The 23,881-nt window shown below is 38.4% G+C and overlaps 1 protein-coding gene across 9 annotated transcripts in view; it reads right to left on the bottom strand.

Moving 5' to 3' along the window:
* Positions 1–2,443: 2,443 nt before the first annotated feature.
* The window catches only part of GK (glycerol kinase), a 70,809-nt gene continuing 49,371 nt past the window's right edge, over positions 2,444–23,881 (bottom strand). For 4 of the 9 annotated variants that reach the window (XM_014531977.1, XM_005884499.2, XM_014531981.1 and 1 more), the window contains 10 exons: positions 21,574–21,616; positions 21,052–21,132; positions 14,111–14,189; positions 12,972–13,068; positions 12,081–12,165; positions 11,464–11,584; positions 11,196–11,339; positions 8,194–8,274; positions 6,287–6,373; positions 2,444–4,466 (listed from right to left, as the gene is read on the bottom strand). In XM_014531977.1, the coding sequence (XP_014387463.1) occupies positions 4,456–4,466; positions 6,287–6,373; positions 8,194–8,274; positions 11,196–11,339; positions 11,464–11,584; positions 12,081–12,165; positions 12,972–13,068; positions 14,111–14,189; positions 21,052–21,132; positions 21,574–21,616 (829 nt within the window). In that variant the 3' untranslated portion in view covers positions 2,444–4,455. Of the gene's footprint in view, positions 4,467–6,286; positions 6,415–7,257; positions 7,380–8,193; positions 8,275–11,195; positions 11,340–11,463; positions 11,585–12,080; positions 12,166–12,971; positions 13,069–14,110; positions 14,190–21,051; positions 21,133–21,573; positions 21,617–23,881 lie in introns of those variants that run through there. The other 5 variants (XM_014531982.1, XM_014531983.1, XM_014531980.1 and 2 more) reach the window with 4 other exon arrangements.

Here is a 23,881-nt window from a genome sequence, read left to right as displayed (position 1 = left end):
ACATCTATTGATATCATTTTTAATTCAGTCTATTATATGATGAAGTACACTAATTGATTTATCAGTGTTGATTTATAAATTCTGGAAATTAGCCCCATTTCATAATAAGGCATTATTCTTCTTATATACTGCTGGATTTTTGCTATTATTTTAAGGATTTTAAAATCTATGTACATTAGAAATATTTGTCTATACTTTTCTAGTATTATATTTACTTGGCTTTGGGCTTAGGGTAATGCTGGCCTCACTAAAAGAATTAAGAATGCTACTGTCTTATATTTCCTGAAAAAGATTGCAGATTACTTGTATTATTTCATCCTTAAATGTTGGACGGAATTTACTAAGAAAAATATCTGGGAATAGGGTAGGAAAAATGATTCATTTTAAAGATGGCATTGGAGATCTCTATGGGTACCCTGGACCACCAGAAAGATAAACAAGTGGGAACTAGAGCAAATCAAACCTGAAACATTGTGGGAGGCAAAAATGACAAACCTGAAGCTGTCCTACTTTGGGCAAATCATGTGAAGGGTCCTTGGGAAAAGACAATAATGCTGGGAAAAATAGAAGGCAGCAGAACAAGAAGACCAAATATGAGATGGATTGGGTCCATAAAATAAGTCATAGGATTTGCAACAGCATGGATGGACCTGGAGAGCCTTATGCTAAGAGAAATAAGTCAGTTGGAGAAATAAAAATATCACATGATCTCACTCACTTGGAGAATATAATGAACAACATAAATTGATGAACAAAAACAGATCGAGAGACAGAGAAGCATCGATCAGACCGTCAAACCTCAAATGGAAGGCAGGGGAGGGTGGCAGTAAGGGGGAAGAGATCAACCAAAGGACTTGTATGCACGCATACAAGCCTAACCAATGGACACAGACACCAGGGGGCGGGGGGTGAGAGTAATGGGGGGGGGGTAAGGACAGATATGTAATACCTTAATCAATAAAGAAAAAAAAAGAAGTCATAGGAATGAGTCTTCAGGAGCTGAGCAGGGCTGTTGAGGACAGGACATTGCAGACATCACTCATTCACAGGGTGGCCAGGAATTGGAGTGGGACGCAAGGGCATGTAACACAAGTCAACACTATTAACAGCTTCTTCTATGTCCTTCCAGCATGGGCAAAAGATCCTAGCCATCTCTTTTTTTAAATGGAAAGGTAATACATGTAATCCTCTGCACCTTGCTTTTCCTCTTTTCCTGGATGTTTTCATGTTTTTAGATAGTATCCTCATTCTTTCTGAAGCTACACATTTTCTATTTTGTGGCTGTACCACAATTTATGGATAGAACTAGAGTACATTATGCTGAGTTTTCCAATGGCTTTAAGGAGCTCTCCTGTACACCATACTGTGCACGTAAAAATTTAACAGGGTTGCTGACCAGGTTTGGCTCAGTGGATAGAGCATTGGCCTGCAGACTGAAAGGTCCCAGGTTCGATTCTGGTCAAGGGCATGTACCTTGGTTGTGGGCTCATCCCTGGTAGGAGGTGTGCAGGAGGCAGCTGATCGATGTTTCTCTCTCATCGATGTTTCTAACTCTCTATCCCTCTCCCTTCCTCTCTGTAAAAAATCAATAAAATATAAAAAAAAATTAACAGGGCAGATTTTGTATGAAGCATTCTTAACACACACACACACACACACACACACACACACACACACACACACACACACAAAGGGACACAAGGAAAGTTTTGGAGGTGAAGGAAAGATTTATTACCTTGATTGTGGTGATGGTATGATAGGTGTATGCATAGGTCCAAACTCATCAAATTACATGCATGAAATATGTCCAGTTTTCTATATATCAATTATACCTCATTAAAGCTATAAAAATAATTGTTGTACTATTAGGTAGACACTCTGAAGTAAATACCACCTACTCTACTGCCAATGTTGTTTGTTTCTTTGCTATGACATCTTTCATTTGGTGATTTCTTTAAATAGGTATCATTTTTCATTTCTGCGTGATATCAAACACCCATAAACCAAAGAACTGAGCTTTGGGCACTTCAAAAGAAACACACTAAAAAATTCAGAAGCAAAGATCCATTATTTTACCCATCAGTTAGAGAAAAAAAGATTAAGGTGTGGGGTATTGAGTTGAGGGAATGGTATACTTGACTCCACCAACTAATGCAGGTAGAGAAAAATAAGCATAGAATGAAACTAGGAGGTCATGGTCAGTCAACGAGAGACCCTTATTGATAAAGGCTGCTAACCTTGCTGGGGTATATTCTGGATAGATAGTGTAGTCTTGTAATAGGATGATTGAAGTGCTCATCATTCCAGAAACGACTTCCTCGACTGTTGGCTCTTTCTGCAGAATGTGCCTGATCAAGTGCTAATAGCCGAGTTTCTCATTTCCTAAACATCTTTCTTCATTTGATTTAGAACTAAGTTATAGACTGTAAATGAGAAATGCAAGTAAGAATGAGGGGTCAATTTATTTTAAGCACACTTATCATGAAATATCAATGTGTACAATTTCAAACATTTACAAATATCGCCATTTATAGAAAATTAATGTAATCTTAATATTATCTGAACAGTGATTTTTACAATTATTTACAATGAACTGAAACTACCTTTGTAGAAACATCAGTTATGTTTAAAAGTACCCTGCCACAAAGTAGTAATTTCACAGTACCTTTCTTTAATATTTATGTCACTAAAGTGGCAGCAGCATCAATAAAAACCCAGCAGATTCAACAATTTAGAAACAGCACAACGAGCACTGCAAATTCAAGTTAGCATTGATTCCAAACAAAACTTTTCATATTAAGATATAAATATTTTTCCATTTTCAGCACTGATTGAATAAAATAATTAGGAGGCAGTATATTCTTACTTGCAGTAAACAGCAATTAATTTTAGGATGTTTTTAAAATTGACATTAAGAAGCTACATTAGGCACACGCAATACTAAATATTTTGAGAAATTCTTGGTTTCATTGGAAGCCATTTCTAATAGTAAACCTTTTAAAGTTTTGACAGTAAGCAGAGGTAACTGTCATCCCAAATAGAAATTATAACTGCTTATCAGCAATTAATAACATATTTGGGTGGAAAGTGATCTTGGCTTTATTTCTAACGGTGTGTGTTTTTTAACTTAAATTTTTAACCTTTTTTGACATCCCCTCAAAAGGATCCCAAATATGTTTAAAATTACATTAAAGGAAAATAACTTCATATGGACTAGTACTTGTGTTTGAAAACAGTATTTACTATAGTATTCCACAGTTTTCTCTCTTTAGCATATATCCAGCTAAAAATTTTAAATAAAAATGTAAGGTATAAGAAACATAGTTGAAGTCACAATGAAGTCTATTTTCTTTTATTGACATAGAACACATACTTTAAATTTCAAATGTTGGCTCTTTAAGAAAAAGTTTCTCCTGGTAAATAATATGTATAACTGTTGCCCCAAAACATATACAGCTGTTTTCCCCAAAATATTTATACACATAGTGGTCCACTTAAGACCAGCCCCATTATAACCTACTGAATACAATGTGCTTTTAATTTATAAATGGGCTACCTTTAGTATATAAAATATATAGGCATGTATGTACTACATACAAAGTAAGAAATATAAAAAGAAAAAAAGTGTTCTTTTCTACAAGATCCGGACACAAATTCAGTGTAATTAGTGAGGCCATGTAAAATGTACTCTTAGTTTATAAATGGGCTACCCTCAGTATATAAAATATATAGGCATGTATGTTATACATATAAAGTAAAAATATAAAAAGCAGAGATGGGGAAAAAAAAGAAAAAAAGTGTCCTTCCCTATAAGATCCAGACAGCAATGCAGTATAATTAGTGATACCATGTAAAATGGCTGAAGAATTTTGATTTTGGCAAATACTTTTCAGAAAAATTGCTAAGCTACGAGAATACTAAATTTTCATTTTAAGGATTTAGTAGAGACTTCCACTTAAACAATCAGTGAAGATTCTGTGGGCTTCCTGCATATGCAGAAAAGAGAACTTCGGGGTTCTGCTAAAAAGAAACACAAAGTCGCTCATTTTTAGCCAGTTAGCAATAACCCCTTGATCAAGTGTGTGTAGTGCAGAGAATCAAATCCTGGCCCACCAGCATCTGACTGTGCTTGAGGAAAGCTGCCAATGGATAGGATCTGGATTCTTCCTACATCTTAGAGGAAATGGGGCAGAAAGTGATGGCAAAGGAGGGGTCAGCTCCAAAGGTGGCTGGTCCAATCTTATGATTGATGTTAAAAAACACACCCATGTTTCTATAGCATTCTTTCTGCTGCATTTTCTTTATTTCGAGCCACAGGTCAACTTCGAGGGTCATGCAGCAAATGGCTTATAAATAAAATCAGAGTCTATGAATAGTGTCATCAGAGTAAGAGAATCGCTGGAGTCTCTTGTTAGGTAAAGAGCTCGCACCATTGGAATCCATGAGTTCTATTATTTATAGGATACCTAAAATGGGGGACAAAAACCATGTCAGTAATAACATACATGCAATTCAGGAGTTAAAGCAATGAAGACTATTTAATCATTTATAGAGTTAGAAATTCCATATGGTTTCTAAATATTGCTTCACAGTTAAAAATGCAGCAAATATAACGGCCAATTCCAGAATTAGCAAATATTAACACTATTGCTAAATGTTTACCAAGGCAAACAATTCCACTGTTATCAAATCTCAGCCTATGTTACCAACAGAGAACCTAAAGATGCTACCATATTCATTTTGGAAGCCTAGGAATTTGGAAACTTAATGTAACCTTTAGCTTAGAGATATGCTACATGGCTCAATTTTCATAGACAGCAGCCCTTTCCATCCTGTCATGGTACCAAAGGGGAAACAGGGGGAAAAGAAAATCAATGAAAACTTTTAGTTGCAATGTTCTTTTCTTTCCTTTTCCAGATGATTATGCAGCCAAAAATACAGCAGGATACTGAAAAAAATATAGAACTTTCCCCCAAACAGCATATACATTTCGTTACAAATTTAAATTATAGTTCTTCTGAGGAATATTTGCGTCTTACACCAAGAAAATAGATATCTGCTAATTTAGTCAAGATGTATATATACAGCCCTAACCGGTTTGGCTCAGTGGATAGAGCGTCAGCCTGCAGACTCAAGGGTCGCGGGTTCGATTCCGGTCAAGGACATGTGCCTTGGTTGGGGGCACATCCCCAGTGGGGAGTGTGCAGGAGGCAGCTGATCAATGTTTCTCTCTCATCGATGTTTCTAACTCTCTATCCCTCTCCCTTCCTCTTTGCAAAAAAATCAATAAAATATATATATTTTTAAAAAGATGTGTATATACAGAAGACCTCTGTAAGGTATAAAGCACTAATACCAACATAAGGTATTGTTATTATGGAAACAAAAGATTCGAACAAATTCATCCCAAATGTGAAGAATACAGAAAAAGGCAATCTTAGTTTTAAATTCTCATGCAAGTAACCCATATTTTATGATTAATAAAAAATAATCTAATGTTCTGATATAAATAATTTTCATTCCATATTTATTTATAGCACTAAACTGATGATGGCAAGCTAAATTAAGGCTTATCAGATTTCTACAAACAGATGTTTCCCCCATATCAATAAAGCTTAAATTTTAAAACTAGGTCAAAATCTAATTAATTAAGAGAAATAATTGAACTCTTTCTCTAATCATGAAGACTTTTAAAATGCTTCACTTTCTTGGCAACGTATGGAACAAGTTGTTTCAATTTAAGTGATTAATTTGAAGAAAAATTGAGCTATCATGAGGAATGGCTTCCAAAATGATGGTTATATTTAAATGAATATAGGTTACACAATTTATTTCATCACATGCTGAGCAATTTTACTTCCATAAAAATATTCAGTAGAAGTCAAGGTGTAAAAATAATAATTCAGTTTTAATTCAACCCATTTATTTAAGCAATAATTTTTAAAACTTCAGTTCAAAAAATGTATTTTTTTAAACTAAAGCAAAAGTGACTATACATTTTCCCCAGTTTTGGTTTTACAGATACTCTGCTAATATTCTGAAAGTCCTGTCATTTAGCATTAAAAGTAGTACTTTCACTTCTGCTCATTGCTATAGTTGACAACACAATGCCTCAGTCCTTAATTTTGACTGCCACAAAAGATTAATTAGTCTAGTTAGACCCTTAATGGATAATCCAGGTTCCTAAGCATAGGAAGAATGAAAAACACTGAAAACTTTCTGCTGCGTTATATACAAACATATTAACGCTAACTAATAAAATTGTCTAATTTAAAGAGTAACTGACCTGAGATGTACCTTGCTCCGATAAACATTATCATGCTACTCATTATAAAAAAGCCCAGGGGTAGACTACAGAAGATACTAGGGTCACCTGTGGTCATCCAAGTAGAAGGGATTTCCCGTCAAGCAAACCAAAAGAGAGACACATAATTACAATATTTGTGTTAAGAATCACATGATAGCAAAACAAAATAAGTTATAAAAATAGTATATTCATAAAAGCTAGCAAAGAGTTATTACTTCAAATCAAAAATATAATCAATATTAAAGCTTGTAACAATTAACAGACAATACAGAGAGCATGCCACAAGTAGCCAAGAACATAATGTAGACCATATGCCTTCCACTGGCAAAGCCAAAGAAAGTCAATGGAGAACTTTTTGGGAGGCTGTTGATTTTAGCTTTCTTCCCCAAAAGTTACAAAATAAGCAATCCAATTCCCCCCAAATTCAAATTATAGATGCTTTGGCCATCAGAAAAATTATATTAACCTACTGTAAATAAATGTCAAACCCTATAGGTTTTGTTTTCTTTTATTTAAAAAAAATAGAATTCGGCATATAAGGAAATGCACCCGACTGTTAATATTACTCTCATTTGAAAACTAAATTGTATTAATGTACATTCTAAAAAATTGCCTGAGAACATGATTATTTTGATGTTTTCTAACTGAAAATAAAAGATTGGAGGAAAAAGGGTATTACGCTTACTTAGGAGAAAAAGCAAATCTTCAAGTAGGAACATCCAAGACTAAAAATACAGATCATAGTGATCCGTGGTAGTGGACAGTTCCAGAAGCTTCTCCTAAAACCCAGATACTTTAAAAGTGGTTTTGGCCCTGGCCCGGTAGCTCAGTTTTTAGAGCACCAAGGTTAGAGGTTTGATCCCCGGTCAGGGCACATATAAGAAGCAAACAATAAATGCATAAAAAAGAACAAGAAATTGATGTTTCTCTCTCTCTCTCAAATCAACAAAAAACAAATAAATAAAAGTGGTTGTAGGGGTGGAGGTGGGGAAAAAGTGGTTCTATACCTACTTTGGTTTGGAAGGCAGGTTATATTTCACTTATAAACTCTTCTTCAGCAAAGTATATGCTTCTGTAAATAAATTTCATTATGTTCCAAATCTTATATTTAGCAAATAATAAAAATATTGTTATATTAAAGGCCTGTTTAAGGCTATTTAAATAGCACAGGCATATTAAAGGAAGCTTAAGGCTGTTTATAACTAAACTAGTGGCCTGGTGCACGAATTCGTGCACAGGTGGGGTCCGGCTGGCCCACTCCGATGGGGGCCCATTGGGCTGGGCTGCTGGGGGGAGGGGCCACAGGGAGTTGGCGGCCAGCCCACCCCTGATTTGGGTGTTGGGGGCTGATTGGGGGCTTGGTCAGCTGGGGAGGGGCCAATCGGGGCCTGGAGCAGGCTGGTTGGCTGCCAAAGTGTGCGTCATAGCCACCGGTCATTCTGCCATTCTGGTGGCTGGGCTTTTATATATATAAATGGTTTACTACTTCAACTGAATACTTTCCTACCTAAGCGATTATTGGTTCAGGTCATGAAGACGGCCCCCCAAAAAGGTAAAGTAAGACAGGAGAAAAAAAAACAAAGATTGTAGTTGATTGTTTTTTCATTAAGGAGAAACTAGAAAAACAAGTAGGAACTAGAAATAATTTTACTTTTAGAAAACAAAGCGATAAATCAAAGTACTAGAAATAAACTAATAAGATGGCAGGATGTGTGCACAGCAACCTGATAATTTACACTATGTTTAGAACTTAAAGTGTTTTCAGAATGTTAGAAGCTCTAGATATATGGTAATACAGCTTTGCTAAGTATAAATAGTCAGATGCTTAAATAAGCTATTTAAAACATAGTGAGACAAAGTGGCAATAATAATAAAAACATAGTTACTGCTTTCCGAAGACTCAGCTGTAACCCAGCCCATTGACTTCATCACAGCTTTCTTCCAGGTAGAAAAACGAATTTCACTTTCTAGAAATAGAAGATAGGAACAACACACACACATGAAAGGCTGTTTACTGAGATGTTTTAAGCACTATACTTATGTTCACTCAGCATCCTTGACAAATTGTTACACATATTAAACTGATGTGGGACTTTACCAGGACTCTGATTTGAGAGAGCACGGTTGATAGTGATGGTCAGCGACTGGGAGACAGGCTGCCTGCTGAGACTAGGCCATTTGTAAGCTCTAAACAAATATTTGCTGTAAGAATGAACTATTGTGCCGAACCGGTTTGGCTCAGTGGATAGAGCGTCAGCCTGCGGACTCAAGGGTCCCAGGTTCGATTCCGGTCAAGGGCATGTACCTGGGTTGCGGGCACATCCCTACTGGGGGTTGTGCAGGAGGCGGCTGGTCGATCTCTCTCATCGATGTTTCTAACTCTCTATCCCTCTCCCTTCTTCTCTGTAAAAATTCAATAAAATATATTTAAAAAAAAAAGAATGAACTATTGCCCGGCCAGTGTTGCACAGTGGTTGAGCATTGACCTATGAACCAGGAGGTCACAGTTTGATTCCTGGTCTGGGCACATGCCTGGGCTGTGGGCTCGATCCCCAGTAGGGGGCGTGCAGGAGGCAGCCGATCAATGATTCTCTCTCTCTGCGGACTGAAAGGTCCCAGGTTTGATTCCGGTCAAGGGCATGTACCTTGGTTGTGGGCACATCCCCAGTAGGGGGTGTGCAGGAGGCAGCTGATCGATGTTTCTCTCTTACTGGTGTTTCTAACTCTCTATCCCTCTCCCCTCCTTTCTATAAAAAATCAAAAAAATGTTTTTTTAAAATATATATATATTTTTAAAACAAAACAAATACAAAATAAACTATCTGCATCTAGTTGCCCATTTGTGAGTGTGCGTGTACACATGCATGCATGTGTGCATGTGCATGTTGTGGGGAGACCAGAGGGACTGATGAAGGCAAGGACAACAGACATAACTGATCAACTCTGGGGTAAGGCCTTAAAAATTGCAAAGATAGTTCTCTTCAGGAAAACAGTGATCCTCAACTCTTTGCACAAAACACTTCCTAGATTTAAGAGTGGGATTAGCATCTCAAGACCATATACTTGCTGTGAACATTATTTGCTTATTAAAAAGTTGATTTTTTTTCAGAAGTGTAAAAAATTTTTAAACTTCATATTTTATCCAATATTGCAAAAGTGAAAAATTATTTACAGATAGAATATCAGATTTTTTAACACATTTCTATATCATAGTACATGGCATACTGCTTGACTTTAAAATAATTAGTATTACAATCCATTTTCTTGTATACGGAAAAAAGTGAATGAAATTAAAAAGCACTGACATAGTCTTCTAGAAAATTAAAAATGCATTTAGAGCTTATTTCCCAATAGCTCAAAATTCACTTTGATGGTATTTTTATGCATAGGTTTTTAAATATATATACTGATTTCAGAGAGGAAGGGAGAGGGAGAGGAAGATAGAAACATCAATGATGAGAGAGAATCATTGATTGGCTGCCTCCTGCATGCCCCACACTGGGGATCGAGCCTGCAACCTGGGCATATGCCTTGACTGGGGAATCGAACCGTGACCTCCTGGTTCAGAGGTTGATGCATGTACCTGGGTTGCGGGCACAACCACTCCAGTGGCTGGCAAACTTCGGCTTGCGAGCCACATGATGCTCTTTGGCCCCTTGAGTGTGGCTCTTCCACAAAATACCGACTTCTGCACATGGGCTACGAAGTTTCAATCGCACTGTACGTGTGCGCCCACACGTGGTATTTTGTGGAAGAGCCACACTCAAGGGGCCAAAGAGCTGCATGTTGCTGACCACGGCACTAAGCCATGCCAGCTGGGCCCACATAGGTTTTTTTTTAAAGTTATAAAACCAAATTCAATATATATAAAAGCTTATTATTGTACTAAAATTTGTTTCAATTTAAGAGATGAATCACTATACTATTTTAATAAAGGTGTCATTCAGAACTTGGGCCTTAGTTTAGTTTGTTAGAAAGAGAATAAGAGCCCTAGATGGCTTGGCTCAGTGGATAGTCAGCCTGCGGACTGAAGGGTCCCGGGTTCGATTCCAGCCAAAACATGCCTGGTTGCGGGCTCAATCCCCAGTAGGGGGTGTGCAGGAGGCAGCCGATCAATGATTCTCTCTCATCGTTGATGTTTCTATCTCTCTCCTTCTCTGTTCCTCTCTGAAATCAATAAAGAAATAAAAAAAAGAAAGTGAATCTAAGATATTTAATGCTCATTTATTTAAACTGTTGCTGCTTTTGTCTGGCTAACCCTGCTATGCTTAACAGTTACCAGAATGTCCTATAGCCTGGCTAATCATGTCCTAAAACTGGGCTATTGGCACCAAAGATGATCCTGTGTACACATTAGGGGTGGGTGGCTGATAGATCTCCTTCTCCCTTTCATAAAAAAGGCTATTCGAACAAGCTAGAACTGATAGTGTGGTAGTGTTATCCTTCTATACAAAAGGACTGTAAAAATGTGAAGAGTAAAAATGTGATTTTATATATTTTTTTAGATATTTTTATTGATTTCAGAGAGGAGAGGAAAAGAATGATAGAAACATCAATGATGAGAATCACTGCCTCTTGCACGCCTCCCACTGGGGACTGAGCCTGTAATCTGCACATGTGCCCTAACCAGGAATTGAACTGTGACCTCTTGGTTCATAGCTTGAAGCTCAACACCACTGAGCCACACCAGTTGGGCTAGATTTTTTTTTTTTAAATAAGAAACGATTTCTCTCATGCACACTCATTCAGTTAAGCCCAATACGCTTAGTAGCCAAACCTGAAGCAGTAGCATTTGTTATTGTCCTTAGTCCCTTAACTTATGAATACACGGAAAGGCAAGCTCTCTGTTCACAGTACACCATGAAAAGTTTCATTTTTTCAAATGTACCCTCAGCATTGATCTGGGGTTCAAACCGCTCCACTGTGACAGCTGACAGATCCTCAGGTTCCAGACTCCAAACGCCAACTCCTTCTGCAGCCCCCGCTGCCATGGCGGCTCCCAGGGCAGTGGTTTCTGGCATGGAGGGCTTCACTGAGAGGACAAAGTGACATCGAAAGTGACATCAACAACTTTGTATTTCTTACAGATGCCTAAACACCAGCTCCTCCAAAAGAAACATTAGTCTCATAATGTATAGGAATGAAGGCTTACTAACCTACTGGGATATACAGAATGTCTGCTTGTAGCTGCATAAGGATTTTATTGTTGGTCATTCCTCCATCTACCTGCAGATGACTGAGTGGAATTCCACAGTCACGGTTCATGGCATCCAGAATCTGAAATGAACCAACGTAATGAACATAAACCACTTCATAATAACATCCCTAAAAATGTCGATTTTCTATCCAAAAAAATGCTCAAGAGCTTCCCAAAGCCTATAGAATAAAATTTAGACTCTTATTATGGTCTTCTAAGCCCTCTTTGGTCTGGTCACAACCAACCTTCGTCTGTACTCACTCAAACCAAAAAACTCTATTTAATGCCCAGGTTTCCCGCCTCAATGACTGTTAGTGCTATTCCCTTTGCCCAATGTGTCCCATTGAGCATCCCCCCAATCATAAAATGCCCAGTGCCTGGCAGATGACAGGAACTCAGAAGGTAATGCCAGCTAGCAAAAAGAACAAAAACTTACATTTATTACATTAGTGTTTAGGCAGGTTTAATTTTTGATTAAGTATTTAAAAATTCATGAAATTTCTGACACGCATATGTAATTTGTTTAAGAATGATAAAAGCAGATTAAGCATAAGGAAACAAGCCCATATTTATTACCTCTCGGGTTTGGAAACAAACAGCTTCTAATGCAGCAAAAGCAATATGGCATTTATTGGTGAACTGAGTGAGCCCACAGATGATCCTAAAAACACAAATATTTTTAAGATTAGAGTGATAAGAAATGAGTCATCAGTCTGAAATATCCTGAATACAGAAAGGCTGAATTTGTTAGGAATGTGCAGGGGGAAAAATAGAAATTAAAAACAACAACAGAGGTGGGGGGAGAAGGGCTCCTAATATGAGGTGACAGGAGAAGATTTGACTTTGGGTGGTGGGCACAGGGTGCAATATACAGATCTTGTGACATAGAAACCCACACCTGAGACCTATATATTCATGTTGACCAATGTCACCCCAATTTAATATATAAATTAAAACCAACACTGGACATAAACATTAAGTAGCTTAGAAAGTCAATGTGGTCCAAAATCCTGCACCCACATATGAAAAAGTTCATGATCCATATAAATAGGTGACAAAAATATAAAACCAAATCAACATTTATCGAGATGATATCCCTTGGATACAGAACTTGCAGATGCCTTGAAGATAAAAAATAATAAGCCCTCACTGGTTTGGCTCAGTGAATAGAGCTACAGCCTGCAGACTAAAGGGTCCCAGGTTCGATTCTGGTCAAGGGCACATGCTTGGGTTGCAGGCTTGATCCTCAGTGTGGGGTGTGCAGGAGGCAGCTGATCATCGATTCTCTCTCATCATTGATGTTTCTATCTCTCTCTCCCTTTCCCTCTCTGAAGTCAATAATAAAAAAGGTAATAACACTAATACGCTTATCAACATGGTCAGATGATTCAAAATAATTTGAAAATAGGTAGGAAACTCCTGACTAATATTAAACCCACAAAAGCATACCTTATTTTAAATTCTTACCCTCTTGCACTGGGTTCCCAGTAAGGTGCATATAACCCTGAAAACGCTGGGACGAAATAGCAGCCATAAGAAGTACCTACTTCTTTAGCAAGTTTTTCTAACATTAAAGAAAAGAAAAATAAAAGTCACTCTAATATATTCTATTTACTTTAGTCAATAAACACATCCATTAAAAAATTAGGAGGACAGGACTTTTTGTTTCCTAGTCATTAGTACCATAAATATTCATTAGTACCATAAAATGTTCCTAATTATAGCAGTATGCTAGAAGGAACCAAAATAAATTGCCCCACATTAAATACCACAACTAAAATGTAACCTAGCCCCCCAAAATAAAAGAACTGGATTCGTTTTGTTAAGGTACTTCAGCTCATTTCCACTATTTTTAAGGTTGTTGACTGAAAAATGAAGAAGAGGCCTCCAATGCATCCATAATTAAATATGTGTTTCTGATTATCTCATCTTTGGGCAAAATTAAACAAGTTAGATGAAAGCGTGGGTAGGTGAGTTCAAAATAATTATCCATAGCCCTAGCCGGTTTTGCTCAGTGGATATAGTGCTGTCCTGCAGACTGAAAGGTTCCGGTCAAGGGCACATGCTGGGGTTGCAGGCTTGATCCCCAGTAGGGGGCATGTAGGAGGCAGCTGGTCAATGATTCTCTCTCATCATTCTATCTCTCTCTCCCTTCCTCTTTGAAATCAATAAAATATTTTTAAAAAATAATAATTACCCATAAATCAAAAATAGCCACATTAATACTTAATTAATGGAGTTAATTATAGTTACTAGAGTTTTAATTCTCACTCTAATCCAAAAGTTAATGCTCTTTCTCATCAGATAAATTTAACTGGACTACTTCCCCTGAAGGTTCTGGCAAATCTTTGGTGTTCGATTTTACACTTGATTAAATTTTATGCCTTACTTTGCCAGTTTAATAATAACCAACACTAAATATGTTAATTCATTGTTTTACAAATCTTCACAAACCAGTCTTTTATGTATAAATGAAACTAATAATAGGGATCCATATATGTTAATATCACACATAGGGTAAAAGCGCAAATACTAACAGATTGCAAAGGTAAAATATTTAACATTTTCGTTATTCAGTTTCTAACCCTTTGTTAGAACATACTCACCAATTTCGTCTGAGCTGTTTATAATTCCAAGATTGTCTCTTAGCCAGCGAATGACAGCACCGGCTATAGCTACAGAACCCTATGGAAAAAAAAAAGGAATCCAAGAGAAGTATATGCTATCACTATAAAAAGTTTTACTGTGCATATTCTCTGTGTATGACACTACCAGATAAATAAAATTTAAAAAATTTCAGCTTTGGAACTCCTGACCCATGGGAACTGTGAGATAATAAATACATGGGCACGGTTTAAGCCACTGACATTTGTGGTGATATCGTTATACAGCAATCATTAACTAATGCATAGGCTTATACCTAAAATAGAGTAGCTGGCTCAAGAGGGATAAAAACTCTAAAATCTTAACACTATAATCATAAATTGTACAAAAGAAGAGATGGGAGAAAGGACATTTAAATAAACCAAGGTGGGGGATACAGGAAACCCCTTTTGAAGTTCATATTTAAACAGACAAAAATGGCATAACATAGGATTTGGTAATGTAAACAATATTTATTGAGTGTCTACTACATGTCAGCTGGCTGAGGTGGCGTGATGAAAAAGACAAGTAGCCTGGCTTCAGGGTATTTATATCCTAGTGACAGAATACAGCACACAGAAGGCACAGATCCTAAATAAGCTTTAGTTCATAATCATATTAAAGCCCCCAAAAGGATTGTTTTGTGAAGTAATATTTAGAAACAGATGAACAAGGAAGGAGGAAAACACAACTTCTGGAAGATAACACGCTATTAATAGACAGCACAAGGAAAGCAGAAACACTCAACCGTCCTATTTCACTTCTGTCTTTTCCACCACTAAGAAAAAATTTCCAACTAGAAACAGCATGACAAATTTAAGCAGTTAAATACGCGTTTAAAGTCTTAGAGCAAGTGAAGGGTCATGTGACCCAATTCCTTTTCACGGAGAGTGAAAATGGGAACCATGTCAGGCCCAGATGAATCACACGCCAGGAGGATGTGTAAACACAGAGGATCACAGGCAAAATGTAACAAGAGAAAACTGAAATAACACACGCTGACTCATATATAGAATAGATGTGGACAGAAACAGAAATGCACGACTTGAAGCCACAGCATGATGGGTTCTGATTCATTTCTCTGTATGTCTGGGAGCAGGAGTGGTGGCTGAAAATTGGTTCCTCTGGAGGAAAGGGACCCAAAATGCTTGGTATAAAAGACAAGGAATAGAATCAGCTTCAGTACTTGAAGCCAGGGGCTAGGTGGCGCTCTCCTACCAGTGTAGGAACGCCTGCAAACAAGCAACTGTCCACTTGTTGCCTAAGGCTACTGCTTCATAGAAGAAACAGGAAGTGAAAATTCCAAAATACAAGAATCTATTAAGACATCAGTCAACAAAACCTAACAGTTGGAATAGAATTCACTCCAGTCTGACAAAGACTTTAAAATAAGTATGTGCTAAAAGTAATAAAATGATAAAGTATGATTTCCATTAAAAATTTAATAAAATTAGGAATCAAAAGAGAAATAAAAATAACCAATGAAGAAATGAAATTACTGAGTGAAATTTTAAAATGTAATAGATGGAACAAACTGTAGAATAGAGATGATGAGTAAATTAGTGTTCCCAGACGCTGCTGGTGGTATTTACATGTGGTAATAAAAAAAGAATGAAACAATAGTTCTATTTAACAATATGGATGAATCTCACAAACACAAAAGTTCAATGAAACAAGCCAGGTCAAAAAGTACATACTGGCCCTAGCCAGTTTGGCTCAGTGGATAGAGCATCAGCCTGCAGACCAAAGGGTCCCGGGTTCGATTCCAGTCAAGGGCATGTACCTTGGTTGCAGGCTCCTTCCTGGCCTGGGGCCCTGGTCAGGGCTCCTGCAGGAGGCAACCAATTGATGTGTTTCTCTCAAATGGATGTTTCTCTCTGTTTAGAGGGCAAAAGAAACAGGTTTACCAACCCAGACTCATAAATACGATTTACTATCAACTGAAAAGAAAATAGGACCAATTATTGCATGTTCAAGAAAAAGGGGAAATGAAAACTAAGCACAACAACATGATTGCTGGTGGAGGTGGTGGGGTCCTCAAATGGCCAGGAGGTTAAAAATACTAAACAACTAAAAACACTTAGGGCCGAAACCGGTTTGGCTCAGTGGATAGAGCGTCGGCCTGCGGACTGAAGGGTCCCGGGTTCGATTCCGGTCAAGGGCATGTACCTTGGTTGCGGGCACATCCCCGGTGGGGGATGTGCAGGAGGCAGCTGATCGATGTTTCTCTCTCATCGATGTTTCTAACTCTCTGTCTCTCTCCCTTCCTCTCTGTAAAAAATCAATAAAATATATTAAAAAAATAAAAATAAAAAAATAAAAACACTTAGGAAAATGTGTAATTAAGTAATACCTTAAAATTTCAAGGTACTACAAAAGAAAAACAAAACATTAGAAATGCATTTTGTAGCTTCCAAATCACAGGGAAATAAAAGAAGACTGAAAACTAAGATGGATAGCTAGTTTCAGTTTCTAAAAGGGATAGAAAGTAAAGGTTTTTTTAATTTTTATTTTTTAATAATAGTAATTATCTATCCTTTTTTCCATTTGACCCAGTGATCCCACTTCTAGGATCATATCCCAAGAAACCAGAAACACCAATCTGAAAGGATATATGCATCCCTATGTTCATAGCTGCACAATTTACAATAGCTAATTATATTTTTGATATTTATTTTATATATTTAAATGCCATTTAACAAAGAAAAAATCAACCAGAAAAATGAGTTCGCGTGTCACCTCTGACACGCGTGTCACCTCTGACACGCGTGTCACCTCTGACACGCGTGTCACCTCTGACACGCGTGTCACCTCTGACACGCGTGTCACCTCTGACACGCGTGTCACCTCTGACACGCGTGTCACCTCTGACACGCGTGTCACCTCTGACACGCGTGTCACCTCTGACACGCGTGTCACCTCTGACACGCGTGTCACCTCTGACACGCGTGTCACCTCTGACACGCGTGTCATAGGTTCACCATCACTGCTCTATAGCAATACCAAGAAAAGATGTTAACTTTGAGACACCAACCAATGAAAGCTATTGATTTTCTCCTCAGAAAAATATCATGAACACACATTTTAAAAAATAAGATTTTTATTGGTTTCAGAAAGGAAGGGCGAGGGAGAGAGATATAGAAACATCAATGATGAGATAGAATCATTGATCAGCTGCCTCCTGCACATCTCCTACTGGGGAACAAGCCCACAACCCAGGCATTGCGCCCTTGACTGAAATCGAACCTGGGGCTGTTCAGTCTGCTGGCCGATGCTCTATTCACTGAGCCAAACCGGCCAGGACGAAAGTAAAGTTTTAATACCTAAAATTGCCAAGCCTAACAATAATCTGTCAAATTAAATAAATGAGTATTGAATATATGCTTTGTGAGCACTTACAGAAAAAAGGAAGCAGTATGACCAAGTGCAATAAGCAGGAACTTATTTGTTAGAAAAAGTTTTAACAATCTAGCTTTAATCCCTGCCTTTTTGTTTTGTTTGTTTGATTTAATTTTTTTTTTACATTTTATTGACTTATTTTTTACAGAGAGAAAGGAAGAGGGATAGAGAATTAGAAACATTGATGAGAGAGAAACATCTTTCAGCTGCCTCCTGCACACTCCCTACTGGGGATGTGCCCACAACCAAGGTACATGCCCTTGACCGGAATCAAACCCGGGACCCTTGAGTCCGCAGGCCGACGCTCCATCCACTGAGCCAAACCGGTTACGGCATGTTTGATTTAATTTTTAAAAAACTGTTTGATCATTTACATGCTAAGGTTGTGGGTTCAATGGACGGTTAGGGCACATACAAGAAGCAACCAATGAATGCATAAAAAAGTGGAACAACAAATCGATGTCTCTCTCTCTCTCTCATATCTCTCTCTTCCTCTTTTGCTCTCAGTAAATAACAAACAAATAAACAAACAAAAAATACTGGACTTGGGAGTCTGGAGTCCTGAATATCCAGATTTACAAGGAAGGAGAAGGCACAGTGGGGTGGCTTATCCATCTAGACCTTGAAGCCCAATAACCTGGATATTTGCCTCCTGGATCAGCTACTTATTGGCTGTCAAAAGTTACCTTGGCCAAGTGACTCCAATTTCACTTGTCTACTCTCAGATTCCTCATGTGTGTAAAACAAGAGAGAGGAGGATGTAGCAAAGCCTATTGTCACCTAATCTATTATCCCTCTCTGCTTTAAAATTTTATGAATCTAAACAAAGTTACATGAATTGAAACAAAATCAGAGAGCATATGCTTATTAAGCCTCCAGATGAGCTAAAACTGGAAGAGTAACAGAATAGAGTCTGTCTTGGCATAGGCTGAAATCACTATCATGAAATTTAAAAGGAAAACGCAGACCAGAATTTAGAGGAACAAAAGATCTGTGCAAGTACAGAATGGAGCAGGACTTGTCTTGACAATGACTCATTTGGAAAAGCACTAGATATTTTAGCATGTGCTCCTGGAGCCAAGGATATGATGAGGTTATCAGATCAAATTAATGAACTCTCAGGCTAGAGCAGCCAAAGTAGTGTTTATGGTCAGAGATGCCCAAATCACTCTCTCGAATACACATCAGGTTGCATATGGAATATTCTATTCTGTTCTGGAAGACAGTGGCAAAATGGAATGCATGCAATGAAGGCAGCCCAGAACTAAAAAGAATTTAGAAATCATGTAACATGAGGAAGTTTTTTTTTTTAAATCCTCACCCGAGGATATTTTTCCATTGATTTTTAAGGAGAGCAGAAGAGAGAAGGAAAGATAGAGAGAAACATCGATGTGAGAGAAACACATCGATTGGTTGCCTCCCGCACAACCAGGACCCGGGCCAAGGAGGAGCCTGCAAACAAGGTATGCGCCCCTGACCGGAATCGAACCTGGGACCCTTCAGTCAACAGGCCAATGCTCTATCCACTGAGTTTTCCATAGTGGAAACAAAGGGAGAGAGGGCTTGTAAGAGTTTACGTTCTGAGAAGTATTAGGATATCTTGAATACACAGATCAAGTGTTTCACAAATGCTCCTATTATCCACAGAAAAGGGGTTGGGGCAGAGGTTACAGTGCTTATATAGGGGGAGGGCAAGAAATAACTGAAATAAACTAAAACCCCACATACTCTAGGTTTAACAACTAAAAAAAATGTTTTAACTAAAAGCAAATCTAATACTTTTGAGCAAATTATTAGACTAGAGGCCCAGTGCACGTGCCCCGGTGGGGTCCCTTGGCCAAAACCAGCTCTCCAACATCCCCCGAGGGGTCGTGGAGTGTGAAAGGGCAGTTCTTGGGTGACGCACCCAGGAATCGGGCTCCCTCCTCTCTGGTTCCGGGTGCGTCACCCAAGAACCACAGCTGCCAAGTCACCACAGCTCGGCAGCTCCTGTGTTGAGTGTCTGCCCCCTGGTGGTCAGTGTGCATCATAGCTACCATCTGGTCGCTTAGGCTTTTATATATATAGATAGATACTCCAGGAAACAAGACTCAATAACTTTTCAGATCATACAATATATTTGTGTAATAAAAGGGAGCATTTAAAATTAATTGTAAAGAAGTATTTTTAAGAATTGCATTGCCCTGGCTGGTTAGACCGTCAGCCTGTGGACTGAAGGGTCTCGGGTTCAGTTCCCGGTCAAAGGTACTTACCTTGGTTGCAAGTTCCCTAGCCCCAGGTGGGGCACGTGTAGGAGGCAACTAGTCGATTTGTCTCTCTCACATCACATCAATGTTTCTCTCTCTATCCCCACCTCTTCCCTCCCCCTGTCCCTCCCACACTCCTAGAAAGCAATGGAAAAAATATCCTTGGGTGATGATTTAAAAAAAGAGAAATGTATCTGATTTTTAAAAAATATATTTTTTTATTGATTTCAGAAAGGAAGGGAGAAATATTAATGATGAGAGAGGATCACTGATCGGCTGCCTCCTGCACGCCCCCCACTGGAGATAGAGCATGCAACCTCCTGGTTCATAGGTCGATACTCAACCACTGAGCCACACTGGCCAGGCAGAAATGTATCTGATTTTACAAAGGGTACTGCTTCTTTGACTTTTGAAGTAAATGTTTCTAAGGTTTTTAATACAAACCTACCATAAAGCCCTATAGACTTAGGCTGACATTCCTACTAGAATCTACAAACATGTTTTGAAACAAATGCTTTCAGTGAAATATGGCATAAATCTTCTCACTTCATTTCCCACATCAAAATGTGACACAAAGTATTTTTATGGAGAGACACATGAAGAAAAGCTGCTCTGCCTTTTGTGCCCAGTATTTCTCTTTGACACACTGGGGCACTGTAGTCATAAAAAAAGAATTTTCGCTCAGCCGGCATAACTCAGTGGTTGAGCATCGACCTATGAACCAGGAGGTCCTGGTTCGATTCCTGGTCAGGGCACATGCCCAGGTTGCAGGCTCAATCTCCAGTGTGGGGTGTTCAGGAAGCAGACAATCAATGATTCTTTCTCATCATTGATGTTTCTCTCTCTCTCTCCCTCTCTCTCTCTCTCTCTCTCTCTCTCTCTCTCCCCCCTCAAAAATATATTAAAAAAACAAACCCAGAATACTCAAGCTGAAAGAAATATTAGAGCAAATCAATGCCTCATTATATTTTAGAAATAGAAAAATCTTACATTGTGAAGCAGCTAAATAATAGTAATGTGGTTAAGGTCCCACAATTAATTGGCAAAAGAACTGAGGAACCAATATACTCAAGGTCTCCTGGGAGTCCTGACCCCCCAGTTCTGTCCCAGGTTCCTTCCACTCAACCAAATGTCAAGAAGAAAACAGAGTTTTTCGGTCCTATATATTAAGAATTACCAGGAAAGGCGTTAGAAAACACTGCAATTTTCTTAGTTTTGATTGTGTGTCATAGTATCCATATTGACTGAAAAATACTTACTTCCAGTGCATAATATACGGGTTTATCTCTACCGAGTTTGTAAGCCACTGTGGTCAGAAGGCCATGTTCAGAAAATACACACTATAAGAAAGAGAAAAAGACTTCAGTAGTCAGGAAAATGAAAAGATAGCTTATTTTGTAAAGCTAAAATAACCTAGGTACAAAATAATTCAATAAACATAACAATTTAAAAATAAACCAATCTTAGTCAAAATTCCAGTATTAGGAGCAATACACTTAAACAGTACAAAAAGTTTATCTCTTGTTCCAAATTAGGTTTGCATTAAGAATCTAACAAGGTCCCAATGTACATATCCCCCCAACACAATAAAAAAAATATAAAATTCAAATAACTTAGAATGGTTCTTATTCGAAACATTCAAATTTAGTGATATTCATCATTGAGTTCTTAATTAAACCCTGATAAAGATTAAGTAAAAGCTGAAGCTTAAAAGTAACTTAATGGCAAATTATGCTCAATCTTTTAATTTGAAAAAAAAAAAAAAGACAAAAAACACCCACCTTACGGCCTGTATTACATAGTAAGAAGCAGCCTGTTCCATACCTATAATTGGGGGAAGAATAAACAGTATGACAATTTTATTAAAAGTAAGCAGTGAAATACTAACAATACAAATTACTCAAATTGATACTTAGTACAATAAAAGTCATTATATTAAAGTTTTAGGCCCAGCTGGCATGGCTCAATGGTTGAGCATTGATTGACCTATGAATCAGGAAGTCACAGTTCGATTCCAGGGCACATGCCCGGGTTGGGGGCTCGATCCCCATTGTGGGGCGTGCAGGAGAGAGCTGATCAATGATTCTTTCTCATCATTGATGTTTCTATCTCTCTCTCCCTCTCCCTTCTTCTCTGAAATCAATAAAAATACATTAAAAAATAAAGTTTTAAAAGAGTTCCAACAGCTAACAAATATCACATACTCCTTTTGGAAACGTTTTAAAGATCAGTCTAGAAGAAAATGTGCCTAGTGTAATCTTAATGGAAAAAGGCAGGAATGGCATCCGGTACTTAGTCAGTCATAGCCCAAGGCTGTTTATAAAATATCACTGAATTACAACTAATTCTACTTTCAGTCACAGTGACATTGCTACTCATCCATGTGGACTGAAGCATTGTGATTAAGGGCTATTCATCAATGGGGCAGGCCAGCTTAGTTCCATCATTAGAACAGTCACAAACAGAAACACTGCTCTCTTCTGGCACAAAGAGAAGTCCAAGAGCAGAGTATGGAAAAGTGTAGCTGGACTGTGGGGACAGGAGTGGCATACAGGGAAAGGCTACTCAGGCCTAGCTTTCCCGTTCCCTCCGCAAGACTGCATTCTAACAGACGCCGGGAGAGTCAGAGCCAAGATGCAACAGGGCTGCCATGGAAGAACTGAATTTATTCTGTGGCAGCTTTATCAGCATAAGCTTTGGACTATGCAACATGTCTGGCATGTGGACGTGAGTAGTTTTGACTTGTGCCAGGCAGATAAGCAGCATAAACTGATACCAGTAAGGGGCACAGGGCAACAGTTTTCAACTGAGTTGGCTGTGATTGTCACCCTTGGTTTTCCATAAACTGTCCTGCTTGGGCTCAGGATTCCCTCCCCACGGGCCCGGCTGCTCTGCTCTGTCACAGAGGGATCTCAGCAGTAGCTTATCCAGTCAGCACGATGTCAACAGACCCCACCCGCTGCAAACAGAAACCGAGGGCAATTTTGTCCCCATCAACATTTTTCCAGGTACCATTGTTCTGAATAAGAATTAGCCCAAACTGGCCAGCATGGCTCAGTGGTTGATCATCAATTTATGAACTAGGAGGTCATAGTTCAATTCCTGGTTGAAGCACATGCCTGGGTTGTGGGCTCTATACCCAGTAGGGGGTGTGCAGGAGGTAGCCAATCCATGATTCTCTTTTATCATTGACTAGTGGCCTGGTGTACAAATTCATGCACATTGAAAGGAAATTGATTAGAAGAAATATTTTAATATCACTATTTGCCCTTTCTCTATAATAGAAGTGTCAACCAAATTCACAATCAACAATGACAGATCGAAACACAGGCGTGTGATTGGTGCCAGCAAGAGCTTTATATGTATCGCGCATGCACCAGTCAACTTAGCCTTTTATAGATATAGAATAAACTTGCTTAATTAGACTTGCTTTCTGATTTAGCAAAACCTTTTCCAGCCCAGCGAAGCACCCCAACTTCTCTTTCAGGTAATTGTCAGCAACACAGTAGTAAATATCAACACGAAGCAGATTATTATTGTAGATCATGCAGGGAGAACAAAGGGTAAAATATTTAACTGTAGCAGTGTGTGACTATATTCTGTGCAGTGAGAAAACCTGAAGTCATTATCAAGGCCCACTATTTCTTACTTCTTTTCAGTCGGGTCAAGTTTCTAAGCTTTCTAAATCTCCGTTTTCTGGCTAATGAAAAGAAAATAGGATTCCACCGAGTTTCCTATCTACCTACTCCAGGACTTCTGTAAGGATCAAATGAGATGAGGCAGGGGAAAACGCTCACAGACATTTGGTTAAAGTGTAAATGTTTCCACCTGGCTATAAAGCATGTCATGTTCCTGGGCTGAAGAAACTGCAAGGAGGCTAGTTGCTAGGGAGAGGAAGACAGGTGTTGCTATCTGACGTCATTACCCGGATGGACACAAAGCATATTAGCCTTTTATATATCTAGATGTTTCTGTCTCTCTCTCTCCCTTACTCTCTGAAGTAAATATGTGTATGTGTGTGTGTGTGTGTGTGTGTGTGTGTGTGTGTGTATATATATATGTAAATATATATATAAATATGTAAATATA

The sequence above is a fragment of the Myotis brandtii genome, unplaced genomic scaffold (assembly GCF_000412655.1).
Source record: "Myotis brandtii unplaced genomic scaffold, ASM41265v1 scaffold834, whole genome shotgun sequence".
NCBI lineage: Eukaryota > Metazoa > Chordata > Mammalia > Chiroptera > Vespertilionidae > Myotis > Myotis brandtii.
The sequence above is the reverse complement of the archived record's forward strand: the minus strand, read 5'-3'. Positions and strand labels throughout refer to the sequence as shown.